The 25,684-nt window shown below is 45.2% G+C and overlaps 2 protein-coding genes across 4 annotated transcripts in view; both read left to right on the forward strand.

Moving 5' to 3' along the window:
• Positions 1-12,897, forward strand: part of AGRP (agouti related neuropeptide) — a 155,546-nt gene extending 142,649 nt beyond the window's left edge. Inside the window, exons 7-9 of one of the 2 annotated variants that reach the window (XM_064273918.1) lie at positions 10,418-12,226; positions 12,383-12,468; positions 12,695-12,897. In XM_064273918.1, coding sequence (XP_064129988.1) covers positions 12,097-12,226; positions 12,383-12,468; positions 12,695-12,868 — 390 coding nt within the window. In that variant the 5' untranslated portion in view covers positions 10,418-12,096 and the 3' untranslated portion in view covers positions 12,869-12,897. Of the gene's footprint in view, positions 1-10,417; positions 12,227-12,382; positions 12,469-12,694 lie in introns of those variants that run through there. The other variant, XR_010318873.1, reaches the window with a different exon arrangement.
• Positions 12,898-13,692: 795 nt separating this feature from the next.
• Positions 13,693-25,684, forward strand: part of ATP6V0D1 (ATPase H+ transporting V0 subunit d1) — a 43,442-nt gene continuing 31,450 nt past the window's right edge. Inside the window, exon 1 of one of the 2 annotated variants that reach the window (XM_003417017.3) lies at positions 13,693-13,915. In XM_003417017.3, the coding sequence (XP_003417065.1) occupies positions 13,786-13,915 (130 nt within the window). In that variant the 5' untranslated portion in view covers positions 13,693-13,785. The remainder of the gene's footprint in view (positions 13,916-25,684) is intronic. The other variant, XM_064273916.1, reaches the window with a different exon arrangement.

A 25,684-nucleotide genomic window follows, 5' to 3' on the forward strand; every position in this document is an offset into this window, starting at 1 on the left:
AGCTTCTTTCTGGATGTCCTGTCCTTCACCGAAAGTGGTGTGTTGAAGTCTCCTACTATTATTGTAGAGCTGTCTATCTTACTTTTCAATGCTGATAGAGTTAGTTTCAGGTATCTTGCAGCCCTGTGATTGGGTGCATAAATATTTAATATGGTTATACCGTCCTGGTATATTGTCCCTTTAGTCATAATATAGTGTCCTTCCTTATCCTTTCTGATGGATTTAACTTTAAAGTCTATTTTATCAGAAATTAATATTGCCACTCCTGCTCTTTTTTGATTGTTGTTTGCTTGATATATTTTTTTCCATCCTTTGAGGTTTAGTTTGTTTGTGTCTCTAAGTCTAAGGTGTGTCTCTTGTAGGGAGCATATAGATGGATCATGTTTTTTAATCCATTCTGCCAGTCTCTGTCTCTTTATTGCTGCATTTAGTCCATTTACATTCCGTGTGATTATGGAAAGGTATGAATTTAGTGCTGTCATTTTGATGTCTTTTTTTTTGTGTGTGTGTTGTTGACAGTTTCTTTTTCCCATTTAATTTTTTGTGCTGAGTGGTTTATCTTTATATATTGTCTTTTCCTCTTAGTCGTTTTTGTTGATTTTGTTTCTTCTGAGTCTCTATTTTTTTCTTGTATTTTATTTTGATGTGTAGGATAGTTTGTCTCCTTTGTGGTTACCTTAATATTTATCCCAATTTTTCTAAATTTAAATCTAAATTTTATTTTTTGTATCACCTTGTCTTCCTCTCCATAGGAAAGATCTAGGACTACATTTCTTAGTCCCTCTTTATTGTTTTAATGTTGCCTTCTTTAACATAATAACATCACTGTTTCCCTGTTTTGGGCGTTTTTATCTTGATTTATTTTTGTGATTTCCCTGTCTGGGTTGACACTTCATTGCTCTGTCCATTATTCTAGCCTTGGGTTGGTACCTGATATTATTGATTTTCTAACCAAAGAACTCCCTTTAGTAGTTCTTGTCGTTTTGGTTTGGTTTTTACAAAGTCCCTAAACTTCTGTTTATCTGAAATGTCCTTATGTCACCTTCATATTTGAGAGACAGTTTTGCTGGATATACGATTCTTGGCTGGCAATTTTTGTCCTTCAGAGCTTTACATAAGTTATCCTATTGCCTTCTTGCCTGCATGGTTTCTGCCGAGTAGTCCAAGCTTATTCTTATGGACTCTCCTTTGTAGGTGACTTTTTGTTTATCCCTAGCTGCTCTTAAAATTCTCTCTTTATCTTTGGTTTTGGCAAGTTTGATTATAATATGTCTTGGTGACTTTCTTTTAAAATCTACCTTATACGAGTTCAGTGAGCATCTTGGATTGATATTTTCTCATCTTCCATGATATCAGGGAAGTTTTCTGCCAACAAACCTTCAACAATTCTCTCTGTATTTTCTGTTATCCCTCCCTGTTCTGGTACTCCAATCACTCATAGGTTATTTCTCTTGATAGAGCCCCACATAATTCTTAAGCTTTCTTCTTTTTTTTTAATTCCTTTATCTGATTTTTCTTCAACTATATTGGTGCCAAGTGCTTTATCTTCAACTTCACAAATTCTGCTTTCCACTTGCTCAATTCTGTTCCTCTGACCCTATTGAGTTGTCTACTTCTGTAATTTTATTGTTTAATCTTATTTTCTGATTGCTGTCTATGGATTTTTCCAGCTTATTAAACTTTTCATTATGTTCCCAAATAACCTTTCTAATGTCTTCAACTGCTTTATCTGTGTATTCCTTGGCTTGTCCTGCATATTGCCTGATTTCCTTCCTGATGTCTTCAAGGGTTCTGTATATTAATCTTTTGTGTTCTGCATCTGGTAATTCAGGAAGGCACTTTCATCTAGAAGATCCCTTGATTCTTTGTTCTGAGAGCTTGTTGAGGTGACCATGGTCTGTTTCTTTACATGACTTGATATTGGCTGTTGTCTTCGAGCCATCTAAAAGTTATTGTATCAGTTTATTTTATGTTTGCTTACTGTATCATGGCTTCTTGTTTTGTTTTGTTTTGATATGCCCAAATGGGTTGCTTGAGTGAGCTAGCCTGATTATTTTAACCTTTGGAGCTCTGACGTCCTGTCCCCAGATGGCTAGAGCTGTTATCAGGTATATCAGTCTAGGAGTCCATTCACTTTTCTTGTATGAATTCAGCTCAGGTGTCCAGGTGGCTGATCATCAAGTGTGTGGTACAGGCTTTGTCCTACAGTCTTAGAGGGGTAGGGGTGATTTTTATAGGTACTGGTATCTGGTTGCAGCAGGGGTTCACACTCTGAACAAGGCAGTGGGCTTGAATCATCCCCCAAGTGTCTCTGAGGAAACATGTCCCTCTTCCCTAGAGCGAGGTGCGTGGGTTCTGCAGACAGACCATGGGCACCCAATGATTTTGGTAATAGGGACTGGGAGGTACCAATTATCCTTGGACCCCTGTCATGGGTGGCTGGGTGACCTGAGTGGAGCCACCAGTCCTTAGGCTCCTGATGTGGGTAGGTGATAAATAAAAAAAAAATTTTTTTATGTGGGTAGGTGAGGACCCTGATTAATAGGCAAAGTGGTGTCAAACATCAAACACTCACCTCTCCACCACACAGCTGAAAGAGTTGCAATCTGCCACCAGGGGCCTATTCTTCTGAAATAGGCCCACATAGGTCCATGCAGTGGGGAAAGGTATTCAAAGACCACGGACCATGTATGCCTGGACAGGAGCCACTTCTGTCCTGAGCTCCCCCAGTTAGTGAAGCTGGCAAATTATCTTTTCCCCCAGTTGCAAATTTATTCCTTCTCCAAGGCTAGGAGGATGGCTCCAGGTGCTCAACAGAGGCTATCTCAGGGCGAGGGAAATCAACAGCTGCTGAAGCTGGCTTGGGCAGGGGGGCATGGTAAAATATAGGCAAGTAGTTAGCTTTTGCCAAGAGCGCCGTTCTTCTCTGGTTCCGGAGGTGTGAGTAGGCTGTGTGGTTGGCTGCTTCTCCCTGAGGAAACTGAGGCTGAACACTAGTATCACCATAGCCACTCCCGAGAATGGCACCTGAGGGCTCCCGGCGATTCAGGTCCGGTAACTCTTTCTGCTTCTGAACATCTCTTCCTCCCCCTACTGCTCAGTTCGTTTTCTAACTTTACTTTTGATGTTCAGGGCTCCTAGCTTGTCATAAATATACTCATTTCAATTGTTTTTTCGGGTCTTTGTTGTAAGATGGCCCAACGGAAGCATCTGTATGTTCCACCATCTTGGCCCCACCCTGGGGATGTATTTTGATAACATTCAGCTGTCTTGTCAGGCATCTTCCTCAGGCATTGCCCTAGGCAATGACTCAGACAAAGGCTCAACTCGGTTAATCTCATCAGATGGAGTAGGCAGGGCTAATGGTTTTACTGGGGAGGGTGGCTTAGCAGACAAAGATGTAGTAATCTCTTCACATGGGAGTGAGAGGGTTGGTTCTGTTGGCAGCAGCTATTCAATGGAATTTAGGGGCTCAGCGTTCCCAGCTTCTTGATTATCTCTCCACATGTCCCCATCCCAAGTTTCAGGTTCCCATTTGTTCCCAATCAATGCCCTCACTGTAACTTCAGACATCATTTGAAGCTGGGAATTCAGTTGGTGTTGTAATCCAGCTGCTGTTATGATAAGACTCTGGGTTTGGTTTTTGGCAGTATCAACTCTTTAACTACAAGAAATAAGGCTTTCCTTCAAGGTACAAGTGGACACTTTTAAGTTCTTTATGTGACCATTTAGCTTTGACTCTGAAATCCTGAGCTCATGTCTTCCTTTCGCCACTTTGTCTCATGAAAGTAGGAGCAACCAACTAGCTTCCTTATACTTCTCATTATGACCGAATTGTAGAAAAGTATCAAACATGTGATCAGCCAGAGCCTCACCTTTCACCAATACCTGATCTATTGGTGGTGATATTTTGCATTATTCTATTGCAACCTCATGCTATGAATTAGCAGTGCCCCCTTTACTACCAGAGGCAGAGTTAGCAACATCTTTAAGACTGATCAGACTTGAAAACCAATTTAGAAAACTTGTTCTTATGATTTTGTTTCTCTAGAACCACTCTTGGTTCCAAATGTCTTAGGCTGGATTCTTTAGAGAAGTAAAACCACTAAAATGTATAAATATTCAAGGAAATGGCTCTTGCAATTGCAGAGTCTGGAGCATCCCAAACCATGGGTCAGGCCAGAGGCTTCTCCTAATTCACATAGCCGCAGGGGCTGGTAAACCCAACATCAGCAGGTCAGACAGCACGGTTCTGGCTCACAGGCTGCAAAGACTGACAAATCCCAAGATTGGCAGGCAAGACTACAGGTAAGCTGCTAGCTCAAGTCCCAAGAACTGGAGGTCAGATGAATAGGAGCCAGCTGCAGGATCCGGAGCAAGTAAAAACTCACAAGCCTTGCCAGAAACTTCACCTGTACTGAACGCAGGTTACACCCCCAAGGAAACTCCCTTCCAGCTGATTGGCTACTCACAGCAGATCCATCATGGAGGTGATCACATTATATCAAATCCCATCATGGAGGTGATCACATTATATCAAATCTCATCATGGAGGTGATCACATCATCATATGACTGCCAAACTACATCATAACTACCATACCACTGAGAATCATGGCCCAGCCAAACTGACATACGACCTTAATGATCATAGGTTGTGTCCACCTTTTTGCTATTATCAGTCATGTTGCAATGAACGTGGGTGTGCATATGTCTACTCATATCACAGCTCTTATTTCTTTAGGGTATATACTTATGTCATGGACTGAATTATGTCCCCCCCAAAAATGTGTGTATCAGTTTGGCTGGGTCATCATTCCCAGTATTGTGTGGTCGTCCTGTATTTTGTAATTGTAATTTTATGTTAAAGAGGGTTAGGGTGGAGTTATAAAACCCTTACTAAGGTCACATCACTGATCCAATGTAAAGGGAGTTTCCTTGGGGTGTGGTCTGCACCACCTTTTATCTTACAAAAGATAAAAGGAAAGGGAAGCAAGCAGAGAGTTGGGGACCTCATACCACCAAGAAAGAAGCACCAGGAGCAGAGTGCGTCCTTTAGACCTGGGGTTCCTGTGCAAAGAAGCTCCTAGTCCAGGGGAAGATTGATGAGAAAGACCTTCCTCTAGAGCTGACAGAGACAGAAAGCCTTCCCCTGGAGCTGATGCCCTGAATTTGGACTTCTAGCCTTCTAGGCTGTGAGAAAATTAATTTCTCTTTGTTAAAGCCATCCAGTTGTGGCATTTCTGTTATAGCAGCACTAGATGACTAAGACAACTTAGGAGAGGGATTGCTGGATCACATGGTATTTCTATTTCTAGCTGGATCACATGGTATTTCTATTTCTACCATTCCATTTTCCATAAAAATCATACCATTTTACACATTCCAGCCAGCAGTGTATAAGATTTCCAGCCTCCCCACAATCACAACCTCACTAACATTTGTTGTTTTCTTTTTTTTTTTTTTGAGTAGTGTCAGTAATGTTGGAGTGAGATGTTACCCCATTGTAGTTTTGATTTGCATCTCTATAATTGCTAATGATTACGAGCATTTCTTCACGTTTCTTGGCAACCTGAACATCTTCTTTGGTGAAATGTCTGTTCATATCCTTTGCCCATTTTTTAACTGGATTTTTGTTGTTGTTGTTGAGGTGTTGAAGTTTTCTATAAATTTGAAAGATTAGACCCTTGTCAGATATGTCATAGTCAAAAATTTTTTTTTCAATCTGTAGGTGTTCTTTTTACTCTTTTGGAGAAGTCTTTTTTTGAGCATAAGTGTTTAATTTTTAGGAGGTCCCATTTATCTAGTTCTTCTGTGTGTGCACTTTTAGTTATGTTTGGCATTCTATTTATGCCAATATTTGGGCCCCCACAGAGTTTCTAAGGCTGTAATTTTTATGGAAACAGACTGCCACATCTTTCTACCGTGAAGCAGTTGGTGAGTTCAAAACGCTAAACTTTTTGTTAATATCCCAGTGCTTAACCACTGTATCATCAGCGTTCTTTACGCCAGTATTAAGCAGTATAAACAGGCAGCTTGGTAAAAAGTGGTGCCAGTTACGAGTGCAGTCTCTCACCTGGCATCTCCCCAACTCCTACTCAAGCTTCATGACTGAGTAGAGGTCTCCTCTCCCAGGAAGTCTTCCCTAGCCTGCTCCCTCCTTAGCTTGGGTAGGTGCCCATCCTGGTCTCACATGCCCTTGGGGCATTCTTCTGTAAAGCACTTACCCCACTGCATTTTCTAAGAATTCTTTTTATTTTTAATTTTTATTGTGGCAATTTTCAAACATACATAAAAATAGTGACAATAGGATAATGAAGCCCACATACCCATCACAGTGTCAACTATTACCAACTCACAGTCAATTTTGTTTCATCTATATCACTTCCCACTACCTCACTCCCAGCCCAGGTTATTTTGAAGCAAATCCCAGACTTCATATCATTTTATCAGTAAATACTCAGTATGTTTCTCTCAAAAATAAGGTTTTTTTTTAAGAGCATATCATTATCATTACAACAACTAGAAAAATATAAAAATTATTCCTTAGTGTCATCAAATATCCCATGTTTCTTTGACTGTCCCTGTCTTAGTTATCTAGTGCTGCTATAATAGAGATACCACAAGTGAATGCCTTTCACAAACAGAAGCTTTTTCTCTCACAGTTTAGGAGGCTAGTAGTCCAAATTCAGGGCACCAGCTCCAGGGGAAGCCTTTCTCTCTCTGTTGGCTCTGGTCCTTGTCATCAATCTTCGTCTGGTCTAGGAGTTTCTTAGTGCAAGGACCACAGGCCCAAAGAATGTGCTCCTCTCCTGGCACTACTTTCTTGGTGGTAGGAGGAGCCTCTCTGCTCAATTCTCTCTTTTATACCTCAAAAGAGATTGACTCAAAATACCACCTAATCCTGTAGATAGAGTCCTGCCTCATTAACATAACTGCCTCTAATCCTGCCTCATTAACATCATAGAGGTTAGGATTTTCAACACATAGGATAATCATATCAGGTCACAAAATGATTGGCCACCACACAATACTGGAAATCATGGTGTAGCCAAGTTGATACATATTTTGGGGGAGCACAGTTCAATCCTAAGAGTTCCACTGTGTGTGTGTGTGTATTTTTTTAATTACATGCACACACACACATTCTTTTTTTAATTTTGGTGAAAATATACACACCAAAACATTCACCAATTTACAATTTCTCTCTGTAAAATTCAGTGATGTTAATTCATATTATGCAACCATTATATTCATTACCACTATCCTCTTCTGAGTTATTCTATCACCGTTTGCATAAACTCAATGTCCCCCTCAGCAAAACTCCTCCTTTCCCCCTCCCTGTCACCCCTGGTAAGCACTAATTATCTTTGTTTTCCATATATTTGCTTATTTCATGTAAGTATTATCACATAGCCTTTGTCCTTTTGAAATTGACTTACTTCACTCTGCATAATGTTCACTCACATTGTAGCAAGTAGCAAAACTTCATTTCTCTCTTTTAATTTTTATTGTGATTTAAGTGAAAGTTTACAAATCAAGTCAGTCTCTCATACAAAAATTTATACGTACCTTGCTATATACTCCTAATTCCTCTCCCCCTATTGAGATAGTACACTCATTCCCTCCACTCTCTCTTTTCTAGCCCATTTGGTCAGCTTCTGACCCCCTCTGCCCTCCCATCTCCCCTCTAGACAAGAGATGCTAACATAGTCTCCTGCGTCCACTTGATCCAAGAAGCTCACTCTTCACCAGTATCATTTTCTATCGTATTGTCCAGTCCAATCCCTGTCTGAAGAGTTGGCTTTGGGAATAGTTCCTGTCTTAGGCTAACAGAAGGTCTGGGGACCATGACCTCTGGGGTCCTTCTAGTCTCAGTCAGACCATTAAGTCTGGGTTTTTTATGAGAATTTGAGGCCTGCATCCCACTGCTCTCCTGCTCCCTCAGGGGTTCTCTGTTGTGTTCCCTGTCAGGGCAGTCATCGGTTGTAGCCAGGCACCATCTAGTTCTTCTGGTAACAGAATGATGTAGTCTCTGGTTTATGTGGCCCTTTCTGTCTCTTGGGCTCATAATTTCCTTGTGTCCTTGGTGTTCTTCATTCTCCTTTGATCCAGGTGGGTTGAGACCAATTGAGGCAACTTAGATGGCTGCTTGCTAGCGTTTAAGACCCCAGATGCCACTCTCCAAAGTGGGATGCAGAATGTTATCTTAATACATTTTATTATGCCAATTGACTTAGATGTCCCCTGAAACCATGGTCCCCAAACCCCCACCCCTTCTACACTGGCCTTCGAAGTGTTCAGTTTATTCAGACTTCTTTGCTTTTGGTTTAGTTCAGTTGTGCTGACCTCTCCTGTATTGTGTGTTGTCTTTCCCTTCACCTAAAAGTTCTCATCTACTGTCTAATTAGTGAAAACCCCTCTCCCTCCCTCCTCTCTCTCGTAACCATCAAGGAATATTTTCTTCTCTGTTTAAACTATTTCTCGAGTTCTATAATAGTGGTCTCATACAATATTTGTCCTTTTGCAACTAATTTCACTCAGCGTAATGCCTTCCAGGTTCCTCCGTGTTATGAAATGTTTCACAGATTCATCATTGTTCTTTATTGATGCATAGTATTCCATTGTGTGAATATACCATAATTTATCCATTCATCCACTGATGGGCACCTTGGTTGCTTCCATCTTTTTGCTATTGTAAACAGTGCTGCAGTGAACATGGGTGTGCCTATATCTGTTCGTGTAAAGGCTCTTATTTCTCTAGGATACATTCCAAGGAGTGGGATTACTGGATAGTGTGGTAGTTCTATTTCTAGCCTTTTAAGGAAGTGCCAAGTTGATTTCCAAAGTGGTTGTACCATTTTACATTCCCACCAGCACTGTATAAGTGTTCCAATCTCTCCGCAACCTCTCCAACATTTATTATTTTGTGTTTTTTGGATTAATGCCAGCCTTGTTGGAGATGGAATCTCATTGTAGTTTTGATTTGCATTTCTCTAATGGCTAATGATCATGAGCGTTTTCTCATGTATTTGTTTGCCGCCTGAATGTCTTCTTTAGTGATGTGCCTGTTCATATCCTTTGCCCATCTTTTAATTGGGTTATTTGTCTTTTTGTAGTTGAGTTTTTGCAGTATCATGTAGATTTTAGAGATCAGGGGCTGATCAGAAATGTCATAGCTAAAAACTTTTTCCCAGTCTGTAGGTAATCTTTTTAATCTTTTGATGAAGGACTTCATTTCTCTTTATGGCTGAGTAATATTCCATTTTATGGTGTTATGAATTAAATTGTGTTCCCCAAAAATGTGTGTCAGCTTGGCTAGTCCCAGATTTCCAGTATTGTGTGATTGTCCACCATTTTATCATCTGATGTGATTTTCCCATGTGGTATAAATCCTACCTCTATGATGTTAATGAGGTGGAATTAGCCAGCAGTTAGTGTAATGAGTCAGGACTCAATCTACAAAATTAGGCTGTGTCTTAAGTCAATCTCTTTTGAGATATATAAGAGAAGCAAGCAGAGAGAATGGGGATCTCATACCACCAAGAAACAAGAGCCAGGAGAATAGCACAACCAGGATCCCTGTGCTAAGAAGCTCCTTGACCAGGAAAGATTGATGAAAAGAACCTTCCCCCAGAGCCAATAGAAACAGAAAGCCTTCCCCTTGAGCTGGCACCCTGAATTTGGACTTCTAGCCTCCTAGACTGTGAGAGAATAAATTTCTCTTTGTTAAAGTCATCCACTCATGGTATTCCTGTTGTAGCTGTGGTAGATAACTAAGATATATGGATTTACCACATTTTGTTTATCCATTCATCTGTTGTTGGACATACTGGGTGTTTTCACATTTTGGCTAATATGAAAAGTGCTGCAATGAATATGGGTGTCCAGGTTTCTGTTTGTGTTCCTGTTTTCAATTCTTTTGGGTATATTTCTAGGATTGGGATTGCTAGGTTGTATGGTAGTTCTATGTTTAACTTTTAGAGGAGCTGCCAAATTATTTTCCATCCATTGTGTTTTGATGGTTGGTTTTCTTGACCTTTTCCCTTATTGGAGACCAGGGACATGGGCTGCCCCGTAAGTCTTGTCTGTCACTGGCTACAGGGCTGATATAGCTGTGTGCACACATCCAGGTGAAGATAGCAACTGCTCTGCAGGTGAGCAAAGACACTGAGCACCTGAGTGAGAGAAGACCCCACCTTAGAACAAGAAGAGCTGTCCTTAGTATGGGTGCTGACCAGGCCCGCCAGCCAGGTGCCCAGAATCCCCATCCCCACCTCACCGGGCTCATTTCCAAAATCCGCATGCAGTCCATGCTCCCCATGCCTATCTCTTAAGCCAGAATCTCCAGGGATGGAGCAAGGGCATAAGGATTTGAGGAAGGTCCCTCAGGTGCATCTGATGTATTGCCCTTCCAGAACTCCAAGTGGACCAACCAGGAAAGGGGCACACCTGCATGCCTGGTACCTTCATCCTGCCCATCAGTCTGAGAAGAAGAAGCTCTGAGGTGGGCCACCAAGCCAGCCTGCAGCCTCTGGGAGAGAAAGGCCAATGTCGACTGCCAGAGGGGCCTTGACACCAGATCTGTTTCATGTCAGTGTCACCAAAACAGCCAGTACCAGTCTCAGAGGAGGAAAGGGGACTGGCCTGCGGGATCATCCTGAAGGCTCACCTCCTTCAAAAGACTTTCCCTGACTCCCCTGCTTCCTCTCCCGGGCAGCAGTAGCTCCTACGACTATTAACCTGAGCCAAGCACAGGCAAGCCCATTGCCAGCCTAAGCCCAGAGCAGACACCAGTGACCGTCTGTGGGAGAAGTCTGCCTCAGGCCACCTGCTGCAGAGCCCCACTGGCCAGAATACCAACACCAATTGTTGGTGCTGACCCCAGGCAGGCCAAAGGCTGCCAGATGGCAGCGTTTTGTTTCCACTCACTGGCAAGAGGACCTCCTCAGGCTTCCTCCTGGTCAGAATGGTCCATGTGAAGCTGGGCAGCCAGCCTCAACAGCCTTCATCTACTTCCTGCTGCCTGGGGCCAGCCCAGTTTGTGCATTGAGGCCTCAAAGCTGATTCAGCCTACATCCCCTCCCCAGATAGGCTGGGGAAAGTAGAAGCAGATGGGGGCCCCATGTATCCTGCCATTTCCATGAAGGGTCAGGCCTTCCCGCAGCCTGGTGCGACAAGACTAGGCATGGGCAGAGGCATGACAATGCAGGGTGGAAGGAAGCAGACATTAGCACTAATGAGACAGGCAGCCAGAAAGCTTTTTACTCCAAAGCTGCTCACCCACCCAGGGAACAGTTTGTTCTGCTTCCTTGGTTTCCAGGAACCCAAAGTGGAAAGGGGCTCAGGAGCAGGAGCAGAGGTGGGGGTCTTGGAGAAGCCTGGAGAGAGAAGGGGGAAGGGAAGTGGGGCCAGGGATGAAGGAGTGAGGACCTGGTTTTGGCTAAGTGGGCACCTCCCCTCCTCTCTCCCCAGTAAAACCCAGGGTATGGGTCTGCATTCTCCCCCACCTGGCTCAGGCCACTGGTCGACCTCCCCCTTCAATGCCCTTGACCCAAGTTCCTGGAAGCAAATGAAACAGAACATACCGTGTAGGGCCTGAGTAAGCATCTCCGGGGCCATAAATTAAATTAAATCTCTCAGGACCTTGTTACTGCTAAGAGCTCCAGCCTGGCCCACCCCTCTAGGCCCCTGTCCATCAGAAATTTGGGGGCTCTGGGCACCCTATTGTATTCCCAAACTTTGATTAGCTTCTGGAGACCTCACCCCAAATTGAGGATAGGCACCCCTCTTGTAGAGCACCCAAAGGGCCAGGGCCCAGGGAGAGAGGCCCAGTGTCCCCATCCTCACGGGAGGGCTCCTCTCCCCAGCTGCAGGAAGCAGTCACGTGTGGGCTCTTCATTAGGTCTTGCCATATAAGCCGAGGACACGGGGTGGTCAGGAATTCTTGGGGCAGGAAACCAGTAAGCACAGGTAAGTCCTCAGGCTGGGTACAAACACCTGCTCTCTGGAGGGGCCTCTCTCTGGGATGGGGCACTAGACAGGGTTCCATGGATGAGGAGGGACTAAGTGGTAGCTCTCCCCGCTGAGCCAGGCCATGCTGACCGGAGTGCTGCTGAGCTGTGCCCTGCTGCAGGCATTGCCCACCATGCAGGGGGCCCAGGTGGGCCTGGCCCCCCTGGAGGGCATCAGAAGGTCTGACCATGCCCTGTTCCCAGCATTTCCAGGTCAGTGTGGGCAGGGGTGAACTGGGTGGGGCCTGGACACCCTCTGGCCACACACTGTCCCACCTGGTATGAGCCCTCCTTCCCTCTTCCCAATCCCAGTCCTGGGAGGTGGGTGTCTGTGCGTGGCGGGCTCTGCCCTCACATCTTCTGCCCCAGGCCTGGGCCTGAGGCCTGCGCTGAAGAGGACAGTAGAAGGACAGGCAGAAGAGGCCCTGCTGCAGGAGGCCGAGGCCTTGGCAGAGGTAACCGCTCAGGAAAGGCGTCAGGCGGCACGGCGGGCCTTGGGAGGGGTCATCAGGCACCATCTCCACTCCCCACCCCCAGACTCCTCTACTTGGGGCGGGCAACACTGCAGACCACCCATGCGCACACTCCACTGCCGTCCTGTATCCCGGATTGGGACAGGTGGGGTCCCTGAATCTGCCCTGAGAAGCCAGCGTTCACTTTCCTGCTCCCTTGCCCCTGCAGGCGCTAGACCGAGAGCCGCGCTCTGCGCGTCGCTGCGTGCGGCTGCACGAGTCCTGTCTGGGACACCAGGTGCCCTGCTGCGACCCGTGTGCTACGTGCTACTGCCGCTTCTTCAATGCCTTCTGCTACTGCCGCAAGCTGGGTACTGCCACGCACCCCTGCAGCCGCACCTAGCTGGCTGACGTCGGGGTCCGGGTCGGGGCTGGGACACGGGGGGGGCAAATAAAGCCTGGTATCAACCCCAAAGCTGTTGCGTTATTTCGAACATGGCTGTCAGAGGCGGGGAGGCGGGGGGGGGGGTTAAGGGAGGTGGGGAGCGCGGTTACCGCAGGGGTGAGGGGTGCTGCCAAGCCAAGAAACCCCACACAACCCTTACCCCAGGGGCTATGCAACCCCCGTCATCTGAGCCACACACACGAGCGTTTTTAGGGCGCCAGGCCTTTTAGGGCAGCAGAAGACAGCCGCGCTCTCGCCCTCCGGAATCTTGTACAATAAATAAATAAATGCAGGCCAGGGGGTGGGCGCACAAACAGGCCGTAACTCCCGGCTGGCAAACGAAGTATCAAGCCCAGGGCCTGCTATGCAGCTAACTCGACGTGTGAACTCCGGCGGGCCTGCCTGTTCCTGGACCTTAGTTTCCCTCGGGGGAGGGAGGGTGACTCAGAAATTCCAAGTCTGGAATCTTTCCAAGGATAAGAAGCACCGCCCGCTTCCATCATTACCTCGCTAGAGTGCCTGGCGCACCAGACCCAGCAAAGTTACAAGTAGGATCCCTGCGGCCACCGGTGCCACCACGCGGCCGACCTCGTACACTTCTAGCTACTCTCACGCCACAGCGTAGGAGACCCACCTCCCTTCAGTGCGCAGGCGCCAGAGGGCAAGTTCCAGCCCACACCTGCGCAAAGCTCCCGTATTACACAATCCGGAAGACGGGAGCCGCTCAGAGCTCCGCCTCGCTGTGGTCACGTGAGGCGCTTATGCGTCACCTGACCCTCTGACAGCCCCCTGCGGGCGCCGCGTCAGCTGATCCTGGAGTCTCTCTAAGTGCCGGCCGGTCTGGGTGCTACGGTCCCGCCGCCCCCTCCGCAGTCATGTCGTCCTTCTCGGAGCTTTACTTCAACGTGGACAATGGCTACTTGGAGGGGCTGGTGCGCGGCCTGAAGGCTGGAGTGCTCAGCCAGTCGGACTATCTCAATCTGGTCCAGTGCGAGACGCTCGAGGGTGAGCCGCGGGGTCGGGCTGCAGGGTCTTGGAAGGGCAGGATGGAGGTCTGGCCGGGAAGCGGGAAGCGGGAGTTCTCCTAGGCCTGAGGGGTCGGGGAGGAGTCGGGCCTGAGGGGCCTACTGGTAATGCGCGGGTGATGGCGGGTGCGCCGGAAGGAGAGCTACCTCTAGCTGCGGCTCGGCGCGGGCCCAAACGCAAACAAGGCCGCGGTGGTGCGGTTTGACTTGGGCGGCCTCTTCCCGGGTTGGGCCCGCCGCTTAGTTTGGAGGGAGGAAGTTTCTTGACCTGATGTGGGGTGTGCCCGTACAAGCCTCTTCACCCTGACGTAGCCAGAGAGCCATCCCTTGGCAACGCGTAGGGAAGCTGAGCGGGAAGGGTCTCCCGCCCTCCCCACATATACATCAAAGCCTTTGGGAACATTGGGTCTTCGCCTTGGCCTAGGGGTGGGCCTCCCTCAGGAATTGCGAGCCAGCTTAGCGAGGTTTTCCTCCAACTCCAAACCGCAGGCTGGACGCGGTCTCCTGACGGCAGGGTTCTGGAGATCAAGACGTAGCCCTGCGAGTCTGGAAGTTCATACACCTGTATTTGGCTGATAAACCCAACTCAGCCTGTTGGGTTTCTTAGCACTGCCTGTTGGGTTTCTTAGAACTGCCTGTCGGGTTTCTTGGCACTAGAGTGGTGAGAGCAGCTGAGTTCCCCTTTCTTCTCAGCTCGCACCACCCCAAGTGGGATTAACTCTCCATGGCACAAATGCATCAGATATACTGAATTGGCAATTTCCCTGACTCCAGCCTGTGTGTCCTCCCTATACCTGAGTGGTACAGAAGAGCAGGGTGGCTGGGATGTGAGTTCCTATCCCCTCCCCCCCACCAAAGTGATACCTTTGAGCAGAGGTACTGATAGCTTTATATTTGATGGCTGGATGGAGGAATAATGGCCAGATGATTTCACCTTTTGGGGGAAATTTCTCCTCAAAAGCTTATCGATGTTAAAAGTGACCTCAAGGGGAAAAAAAGTCAGTTATTTTCTTGTGAACTAAACCAGTAAGGTAAAAATTCTTTTAAAATAGAAAACTTATTGAATTTAAAATAATGATAATTGTGCATTTTATGATTTAAAGTCAAATGTATAAGAATAGTTGTTGACCTCCCTTATGAGAGTGGAGGTGGGGAAGGAGAGGAGACCACTTTAGGGTGCTGGGTTGTAGGAGCCTGCCAGCAGCCTGATTGTCCTCACTGGGGGAAAAGAAAAAGGAACGGAGGGAGCCTGCCCGGGCAGGGCCTGGCAAATTGTACTTAATTTGAGTTTTGTGTGCTAACTGGAACTGAAGAAAGACCTTTATTAAATGCTTAAATCTGGAGGTGAACGTCTTGCTCATCAACTGGCATTTGGTTGGCTTTTTTTTTTTTTTTCCTTGGCTTTCCTCACTCCTGCTACTACTTGCCCGCCCCGTATAGCTTCTGGGAGCACAAGGTTCCCAGCAGACCTTCCATCATCCTTCATAAACATGCTAGGGCACTCTTCCTACAACACTGCTCAGCACATAGCCCCCTTTGTGGGACACCATCCAGACCTTTAACATGGCACTCCTCTCCCTCACAAAAGCCAACTCCCCAGCACTTCGTTCACATAGTGTAGTGGACTTTGGAGTTGGGCAAACCTGAGTTTGAATCCCAGCCCTGCCAATTACTGGATTACCTTAGGAAAGTATTCAACACATCTGGTCTGATACATTAACAGCACGTACCAACCTACCTCATAAGGTCATTGTGAGAAATCAAACACTTAGCCCAGAACCAAGGACAGAATACCAAAAACAAAACAAAACCCATTGCCGTTGAGTCAATTCCAATTCATATTGACCCTATAGGACAGGACAGAACTGCGCCATAGAGTTTCCAAGGAGCACCTGGTGGATTCGAACTGCCAACCTTTTGGTTAGCAGCCATAGCTCTTAACCACTATGCCACCAGGGTTTCCAGGACAGAATACCCAAAAACCAAACCAAACCCAGTGCTGTCGAGTCGATTCTGACTCATAGCAACCCTGTAGGACAGAGTAGAACTGCACCATAGAGTTTCCAAGAAGCACCTGGTGGATTCGAACCGCCAACTCTTTGGTTAGCAGCCATAGCACTTAAGCACTATGCCACCAGGGCTTCCAGGACTAGGGTATCCAGGACGGAATAAGCAGTAGGTAAATTTTTTTTTTTTTAATGTTAGCTCTTGTTTTTGGTATTATTTGCACCTGCTGTTCCTCTGCTTCTTCCTTATCCCCATGAAGCCCAGTGAGTCCCACACTTCAAGGCTCAGCCCCAGTGCCAACTCATCTTAGAACTTCTCTGTGGTTTTCCCGGGTCAGAATGTTGTCCCCTCCACTCATTCACAACTCCTGTGGCATTTGTGCTGCTTTCTTAGAAGCTTCTCAGCACAGAGTTTGGGATTCTTGGGACCCTTTATGCCAGAGATGCTCAGGACTTTTGAGGGCTGGGGGTAACCAGAAGCAAGAAGGGGCGACCAGAAATCCCATTTTTCCTCTACAGAAAGTTCTCTGCTTCTGAAGGTGATACCAGAGGCCTGGCCTACAGGCCCCTGTTGGTGGGTGGCTTTGCCTCTTCATCTAGTAGGGAAAGAGGGAATGGGAAGGAGAGACCTAGGAAGCCTGTAGTCCCCAGTTGGGTTTCTGGATGTGTCTTGAGGTTTCCAAGGAACATAGTTCAGGTGTTGGACAGTTCGCAGGAGCACAGGGCATTGATGGGAGGGTGTATGTTCTGCAAGGTAGAGCGGGTGTAGCCCCGCCACCACATCCTAGACTTCTTTCCTGAGTTCCACACCAGTAGGGCACTAACCTATCTTCTTGTAGACCTTGGTCTCTTAGGACCTCTGAAACCCATGTGTCCTTCGTTTTCCATCTTTCTCTAATTGTTTCTTTCCTGGGGAAGGGGAAAGCACCTGGAGAGATCCTTCCTGTTTGGTGAACTGAGGGGACAGAGCCAGGGGGTTGCAAAAGGTTTTTCTAGCTGTGAGTGTTTCTGGATGTGTTGAGTACCCTCTGGGAGCTGGGCCCTGTGCTAGAGATTTATGGGGAAGAGGAGGTGGATCAGAGATATATGAGGCGAAATCATTGTTAGGTGCTGTCCAGTCGCTTCCAACTCATAGCGACTGTGTATAACAAAATGAAACATTGCCTGGTCCTTCACCGTCCTCACAATCGTTGTTATGCTTGAGCCCATTATTGTAGCCACTGTGTCAGTCCATCTCGCTGAGGGCCTTCCTCTTTTTCGCTGACCCTCTACCAAGTATGATGTCTTTCTCCAGGGATTGGTCCCTCCTGATAACATGTCCAAAGTATGTGAGATGAAGTTTCACCATCCTTAGTTCTAAGGAGCATTCTGAGTGCACTTCTTCCAAGACAGATTTGTTCATTCTTTTGGCGGTCCATGGTATATTCAATATTCTTTGTCGGCACCGTAATTCAAAGGCATCAGTTCTTCTTTGGTCTTCTTATACATTGGCCAGTTTTCGCATACGTATGAGGCGATTGAAAACACCATGGCTTGGGTCAGGTACACCTTAGTCTTCAAGGTGACATCTTTGCTTTTTTTTTTTTTTTCTAATTTTTATTGTGCTTTAAGTGAAAGTTTACAAATCAAGGCAGTCTGTCATAGAAAAATTTATGTACAACTTGCTATATACTCCTAGTTGCTCCCCCCCAGTGAGACAGCACACTCCTTTCCACTCTCTGTTTTTGTGTCCATTTGGCCAGCTTCTGGCCCCCTCTTTTCTCTCATCTCCCATCCAGACAGGAGCTGCCCACATAGTCTCATGTGTCCACTTGATCCAAGAAGCTTACTCCTCACCAGTATCATTTTCTAACCCAGAGTCCAGTCCAATCCCCATCTGAAGACTTGGCTTTGGGAATGGTTCCTGTCTTGGGCTAAAAGAAGGCCTGGGGACCATGATCTCCATCTTTGCTTTTTAACACTTTATAGATGTCTTTTGCAGCAGATTTTCCCAATTCAGTATGTCATCTGATTTCTTGACTGCTGCTTCCATGGATGTTGATTGTGGATCCAGGTAAAATGAAATCCTTGACAACTTCTATCTTTTCTCCATTTGTCATGATGTTGCTTACTGGTCCAGTTGTGAGGATTTTTGTTTCCTATATGTTGAGGTGTAGTCCATACTGAAAGCTGTGGTCTTTGATCTTCATCAGTAAGTGCTTCAAGTCCTCTTCACTTTCAGCAAGCAAGGTTGTGTCATAGGTTGTTATAAGTTGTAATCATAGGTTGTTAATGAGTCTTCTTCCAATCCTGATGCCTTGTTCTTCCTTCACATAGTTCAGCTTCTTGGACTATGTGGTCAGCATGAAGGTGGAATAAGTACGGTGAATGGATACAACCCTGACACACACCTTTCCTGACTTTAAACCACGCAGTATCACCTTGTTCTGTTTGAACAACTGCCTCTTGATCTGTGTACAGGTTCCTCATGAGCACAATTAAGTGTTCTGGAATTCCCATTCTCAGCAGTGTTATCCATAATTTGTTATGATTCACACAGTCAGATACCTTTGCATAGTCCATAAAACACAAAAAAACGAAGAGAAATTATACAGTATTATTTTGAATGTTTTCATTCATTCGACATATACTTACAGAGCACTGATTTTATTACAGGCATTGTGATAGGGGCCAGGAATACTTTGTTGAATAATGTTCTCTTGACTCTCATAGTCTGGGGTTGGAGGTCAGCAGAGTAAAGAAAGATGTTAAGAGATCAATATAGTGGTTAAAAATGTTGGCCCACTGCTTCCTGGCTCTGTGGCCGTAGGCAAGGTATGTAACCACTCTGTCCTGAGTTTCATCATCTGTAAAATGGTAATAATAATAGCACTTACCTCGGAGTGGTTATGAGAGTTAAACAATATGACAAGTAATCCATAAGTTTGACACATGGTAATTGCAAGTCAATGTGCTGTTATTGTTATCATTAAGTAAGCAAAATACATATATAATTACTTACTACGGGTGATATATATGAAAGGGACAGTGGAGAAGTGATACAGAGAATCACAAGGAAATCTTTGGGGAGTGTGGCTGGTTAAGGCCCTCCTGAGGAAATGATATTTGAGTTGAAATGTGAAGAATGAGAAGAAGCCAGCTATGCAGAGAGCTGGGAGAGGAGGGTTTCAGGCAGAAGGACCAGCATGTGAAGGCAGAAATAGTCACTCCAGTTAGAGGGACGGAAAGGAGCCCAGGGTGGTAGGGCATAGGGGCTGAGCATACAAATCTGAGAACCCAGAACCATGGAGTAAAAAAAAAAAAAAAGGCAGGCTGAGTGCAGGAGAGGAAGCCCCTTAGCACTGGGTATGGGGGCAAAGATAATTGATGGTACAGAGCACTTTCTCCCATAGTTGTTGTTAGGTGCCATCTAGTCGATTCTGACTCATAGGACTACATGTGACAGAGTAGAACAGCCCGATAGGCTTTTCTAGGCTGTAATCTTTATGAGAGCAGATTGTTAGGTCTTTCTCTCACGGAGCTGCTGGGTAAGTTCCAACTGACAACCTTTTGGTTAGCAGCTGAGCACTTAATTGTTCTACCACCAGGGCTCCTTGAGGCCACCTGCCAAATTTGGGGTTGTTGGATATGATTTAGTAAATCATAGTATTTCAGACCATGAGGGGCACATGTAGTGCTACTTTTATATTCATTTGCTTGTTCAAGAAACACTTCCTGCAGGTCTACTCAGTGCCAGCCCCTGGCCCTCATATGAGAGCCGCCAGGTATTTCAGGCACTGGCACAGTTCAGAGCCTGAACTCTCAGCTTTTACCTTGGATTCACCCTGTAAGCATTGCTATTAATCTGCCTAGATAAAAAAGCCTAGATAGATGCTGGAAATTCAGTGTAAATGAGACCCCACCTCTGTCTTCCAGAATTTCCCTGTCCTCTTTTCTTTTTAAAACTTCGTTATGGACATTGTCAAACATACGCAAATTAGAAGGAATAGTGTAATGAACCCGTAAGTACTAATCATCTAACTTCAACAGTTATCAACTCTTGCTGATATAACGATTATTAATCTTGTTTCAATAATAGCTCCACTCATCCCCCCACTCCCAAATTATTTTCAAATAAACATATAATTTCAGCTGTAAATATTTCAGTATTTCAAAAAGATGATGAAATTTTTTTTATAATGACCATAATACCATTAAAAAAACAAAAAACCCATTGCCATTGAGTTAATTCTGACTCATAGCGACCCTATAGAACAGAGTAGAACTGCCCCATAGGGTTTCCAAGGCTGTAATCTCTTTTTTTTTTTTTTTTTAGCTGTTTGTTTATGTTTTCCCTTAGTTCTTTAATTATGTTTAATGTTGTATTATGTTCTTCTGTTTTTTTCATTATTTGGCCATTCCTAGATGTGCTTTCACTCCCTTTGTCAAGATTTGGATGGGCCATTGTATCTTTGTTTTTTGTGTGTCTTGTGATTTTTTGTTCAGGCGTTAGAATTTTCGAGGATGTTGACTTCTCAGTTTTCCCCAGTATTTGATGTTTTTGCCACCACTCCCAAGACTGCAATCTTTACGGAATCAGAGTACGACATCTTTCTTTCTCGGAGCTGCTGGTGGGTTTGAACCACCAACCTTTAGGTCAGTAGCCGAGCTGCTTAACCACTGCACCACCAGAGCTTCTCACAATACCATTACTCCTCTCAAAAAAAAAAAAATTTCTTAGCATTGTTAAATATCCATTTAGGTCTCTCAAATTATCTTAAATTTCTAAATATAATTTGCTTGTTTCACTCAGGATCCAAATATGATCCATACATATCAATTGGTGCTAACTTCTTTGGTCTTTTAATATAGTTTCTCTCTCATTCTCTTTTCCTTTTAATCTGTTTGTTGAAGAAGCTGAATCCCTTGACCTAATAGATTTTCCCTCTTTCTCAGTTTTGCTGATTGCATCTTCATCATATAGTTGTTTTTTTTTTTAATTTTTATTGAGCTTCAAGTGAACGTTTACAAATCAAGTCAGTCTGTCCCATATAAGTTTATATACACCTTACTCCATACTCACACTTTCTCTCCCCCTAATGAGTCAGCCCTTCCAGTCTCTCCTTTCGTGACAATTTTGCCAGCTTCCAACCCTTTCTACCCTCCCATCTCCCCTCCAGACAGGAGATGCCAACACAGTCTCAAGTGTCCACCTGATACAAATAGCTCACTCTTCATCAGCATCTCTCTCCTACCCACTGTCCAGTCCCTTCCATGTCTGATGAGTTGTCTCCGGGAATGGTTCCTGTCCTGGGCCAACAGAAGGTTTGGGGACCATGACCGCCGGGATTCCTCTAGTCTCAGTCAGACCATTAAGTATGGTCTTTTTATGAGAATTTGGGGTCTGCATCCCACTGATCTCCTGCTCCCTCAGGGGTTCTCTGTTGTGCTCACTGTCAGGGCAGTCATCGGTTGTGGCCGGGCACCATCTAGTTCTTCTGGTCTCAGGATGATGTAAGTCTCTAGTTCATGTGGCCCTTTCTGTCTCTTGGGCTCATAGTTATCGTGTGACCTTGGTGTTCTTCATTCTCCTTTGCTCCAAGTGGGTTGAGACCAATTGATGCATCTTAGATGGCAGCTTGTTAGCATTTAAGGCCCCAGACGCCACATTTCAAAGTGGAATGCAGAATGTTTTCATAATAGAATTATTTTGCCAATTGACTTAGAAGTCCCCTTAACGCGTCATATAGTTTTACATGTTTCTGTGTCCCTCGTTTGTCCTGTAAATAGGTAATTAGATTTATAGGCTTTATTCAATTCTGATCTGATTTTTTTTTTTAAAGAATATTTACTAGATGGTGTGTTTACTTCCATTGGGAAGCATATAATATTTGATTGATTTTTCTTTTTTAGACATGAGGAATGACTGACATTTTTCACCTTGCTGTTCTTGTTAGGTGCCGTTCAGTCAATTCTGACTCATGGCAACCCTATGTACAACACAATGAAATATTGCCTGGTCCTGCGCCATCCTCACGTTGTTATGCCTAGAATCATTATTTCATTAGGTATTGCAAAATCATGATATTCTAATCCTGTCTTTGCTTCTGCAGTGGCTACCTTGAATGCATCTATGCCTGGAAATGTTCAGCAATCAACTACTTGGCTTCCCTGAGATACAGTCTGTATAGGAGAGGTGGGGTAAATGCTTGAGTCTTTCCCGTTATTTGCCAGCTTTCAAAATAATGATTTGGTTTTCCAACATCCTCCAAAGATGACTAATGAGGATTGTTTTTGTTCGTTTAGTATCATGATGTACCAATGGATTTTAATTTATTTTTTGTGCCTTGTCTATTGCAGTTATTAACCTTATTGGTGATCAGATTGTCCCTTAACCAATGGGAACTTATTCAATTGACTGCCTAGTATTTTTGATACAACCCTTAGCCTTTGAGCTAAGGGTTGGGATGACAGTATGTTCCAGTTTCATCGTATACATTTCCTGACCCAGACCTAGAGTCACCATTTCTCCTGGGAGATCTAGTTCTTTTTATTGGTAAGTGATGTTTTTGAGACCGTCATCTGAGCCCTAGGGATTCTTATTGCTGGTCATTGTTTCTAGGATTTTGCTGTGGATAGTTTAGCCCTCCTCTTACTCAGAAACTTGGAAAATACAGACAAGCAAAGGCTTGCTGGGTAATGCAGCTGCAGCTCAGCTGATGGGTACCAGAATGCCAGTTTCCTAATTTGGAGTTGGGGCTCTTCCTAACCCTTGGGCCAGTCAGGACATCTCATCCCTGTTGTAAAGAAATCTAATCAACATTCAAGAGGAAGAGCCCTGAGATCTCAATTTCTGTGTGACTAGGTGGTCCTGAGGATTGTTTTTCTCAGCCAGTGAATGAAGCCACTCAGGGGACATGGTTAAAGAGCTCTCATGAGTGATATGCTGTCTGTCTTCCAGAACACTTTAGTCCCTCTCTGCCCTGATTTACTTCTTTTTGAACTGGTCATGACAACATCTCCTTCTGCATTTCAATATTGTTTCGCAAGAGACAGTCTCTTATGGCATGAAAAGAGTGAGAGACTTCAGACTGGGCTTGGCCAATCACCAGTCACATGAAATAGCAGGTACAAATGATGGTGGGTTCTGGGAGTAGCAAGTCATTCAGTACAGGCCAATTGTGGTGTGGTAGGAGTGTGGCTGGAGAGTTAAGCCGAGATCAACTCCTGAAGGATTTCAAAAGCCATAGGCAAGGATTTAAAAAAAAGGTGTAGGCAAGGTTTTAGACTTTGTCCTGAGGACAGGAGGGAGAGGACAAAACGATGGGGCCTATACTTCAGAAAGTACCTGCAGTTTGAAAAGTAGATTGGAGGCAGAGGCCACACTGGAGGTGGGAAAAGCAGTTTGCAGGCTGTTGCACTAAACCAGGCCAGAAATGATGGCAGCCTGTCCTCAGGTGTTGGCAGGGGGCGTTGTGGAGAATCATAGAAAAAGAGTTGATAAGACATAAGGGTTAGATAGGGTTACTATGAGTCAGAATTGACTTGACGGCAATGGAGTTTGTTTGGTTAAGGGTCAGATGAGGAGGATGAGGAAGAATGAAGTGTCAAGGCAGATGTCCTGTCTCTGGCTTAGGCACCTGTGTAGGTGTCAGGGTCAAATGATGGTGGCATGTAGAAGGAACAGGTTGGGGAAAGGCTGATAAGATGGGATTGAATCATCTGAGTAGTGATGTAGAGGTTATTATTTGTTCTCAGGTCTGAGGCCTGAGCTGGGGAGACGCTTTGGAAATCAGGGCAGAGGTATGGCCAAGGTCTCCAAGGAAGAGCATAGATTGAGAAGAATAGAGGCCCAAGGATGGGACCCTTCCTCCCAGGAAAGGCTTAATTAAGGGAGAGGGAAGAAGATAGTCTTATCAAAAAGGCCAAAGACACCTCCTGAGATGTGAGAGTAGCCCCAGCAGAGAGCCTGAAAAAGAAGGGGATGGTAACTGCCAAATGTGGCCAAGAGATTGAAATAACATCGTACAACCTTCCATTTGGTTTTGCCATTCAGAGGTCGTTGGTGACCTTGATGAGAGCAGGGGAGGGTGGGACTGGAAGCCAGCGAGGATGGGCAGAGACAATGTATGAACACTGAAAGCAGACTGCACTAATGAACTGATTCCAGTTCAGCCACTTACTGGCTTTGTGGCCTTGGGCAAGTCACTTCTCCTCAGCTGTAAAATGAGAATAATGATAGGATCTCTCCAAGATGTTTGTGAAGTATAAAACCCTGGGCCTGGCCCCTAGTGAGCAGTAAGAGGAGCCAGCTTCTCTCACCATGGTCATTCCCTCCTGTCACCCCCTAGAAGGCAGGCACCATGGTGGGTCTCTAGTGGGTTATGAAAACACATCACACAGGCCTAGTCTAGTGGGGAGATGAGTGGACACCAAAACAGTATTGAATGTAGAGTAGGCACAGGGTACTTTGGGAAGTCAGAGGTACTTGACCTTACCCAAGGGAGCCATCCTGGAGGAGAGGGCGTCTGAACCGAGTCCTGAGGCTGAGTAAGCATTAACCAGGCCTCATAATAGCCAAAAAGTGGAAACAATCCACATGTCCATCAACTGATGACTAAAACCAAAACCCTTTGCCCTCGAGTTGATTGTGACTCATAGCAACCCTGTAGGACAGAATAGAACTGCCCCATAGGGTTTCCAAGGCTGTAAATCTTTATGGAATCAGACTGCCACATCTTTCTCCTGTGGAATGGCTGGTGGGTTCAAACTGGTGACCTATTAGTTCCCAGCCGAGTGCTTTAACCACTGTGCCACCAGAGCTCCTGATGACTAGATAAATAAAGTGTGTATTCATACAATGAAATACAATTCAGCCATAAAACGGAATGAAGTAATAACGTATGCTACAACATAGACAGGCCTTGAAAATAAGTTAAGTGAAAGAAGCCATCACAAAAGACCACGTATTTTACGATTCAATTGATGTGAGATGTCAAGAATTGACAACTCTATAGAGACAGAAAGGAGCCCTCATGGCGCAGCTGTTAAGTACTCAGCTGCAAACTGAAAAGTTAGCAGTTCAAACCCACCAGCCATTCCATGGGAGAAAGATGTGGCAGTCTGCTTCCATAAAGATTAAACCAAAAAAACCAAACTCATTGCTGTCGAGTCAATTCCAACTCACAGAGGCCCTAGAGGACAGAGTAGAACTGCCCTATAGGATTTCCAAGGAACTGTTAGTGGATTCAAACTGCCAACCTTTTGATTTGCAGCTGAGCTCTTAACCACTGCACCACCATGGCTCCCCATAAAGATTACAGCCTTTGAAATCCTGTGGGACAGTTCTCTGTACTGTAGTGTCGCTATGAGTCAGAATCGACTCAACGCCAAACAGTATAGACACAGAAAGTAGATTAGTGGCTGCCTAGGGCAGGGGGCAGTGGGGAAGAGATACAGAGGGTGGGGTGACAGCTAAAGGTTATGGGATTTCTTTTTAGGGGTGACGAAAATGTTCTAAAATTGATTGCAGTGCTGGTTGCACAACTCTGTGAATGTACTAAAATACATTGAAGTATATACTTTAAATGGGTGATTTACATGGTATGCGAGTTATATCTCAAAACTGTTAGCAACAAAATTTAGGCCAAGGGGATAGGGAGAGCACCCTAGGGAGAAGGACTGGCATTTGCAGAGTCTCACAGGGGCTGCGGAGCTGGGAGATGCAGGGCAGAGCCTGGAGAGGTGCATCGGGCTGGTTCATG

Source organism: Loxodonta africana, chromosome 21 (assembly GCF_030014295.1).
Source record: "Loxodonta africana isolate mLoxAfr1 chromosome 21, mLoxAfr1.hap2, whole genome shotgun sequence".
Classification (NCBI taxonomy): domain Eukaryota; kingdom Metazoa; phylum Chordata; class Mammalia; order Proboscidea; family Elephantidae; genus Loxodonta; species Loxodonta africana.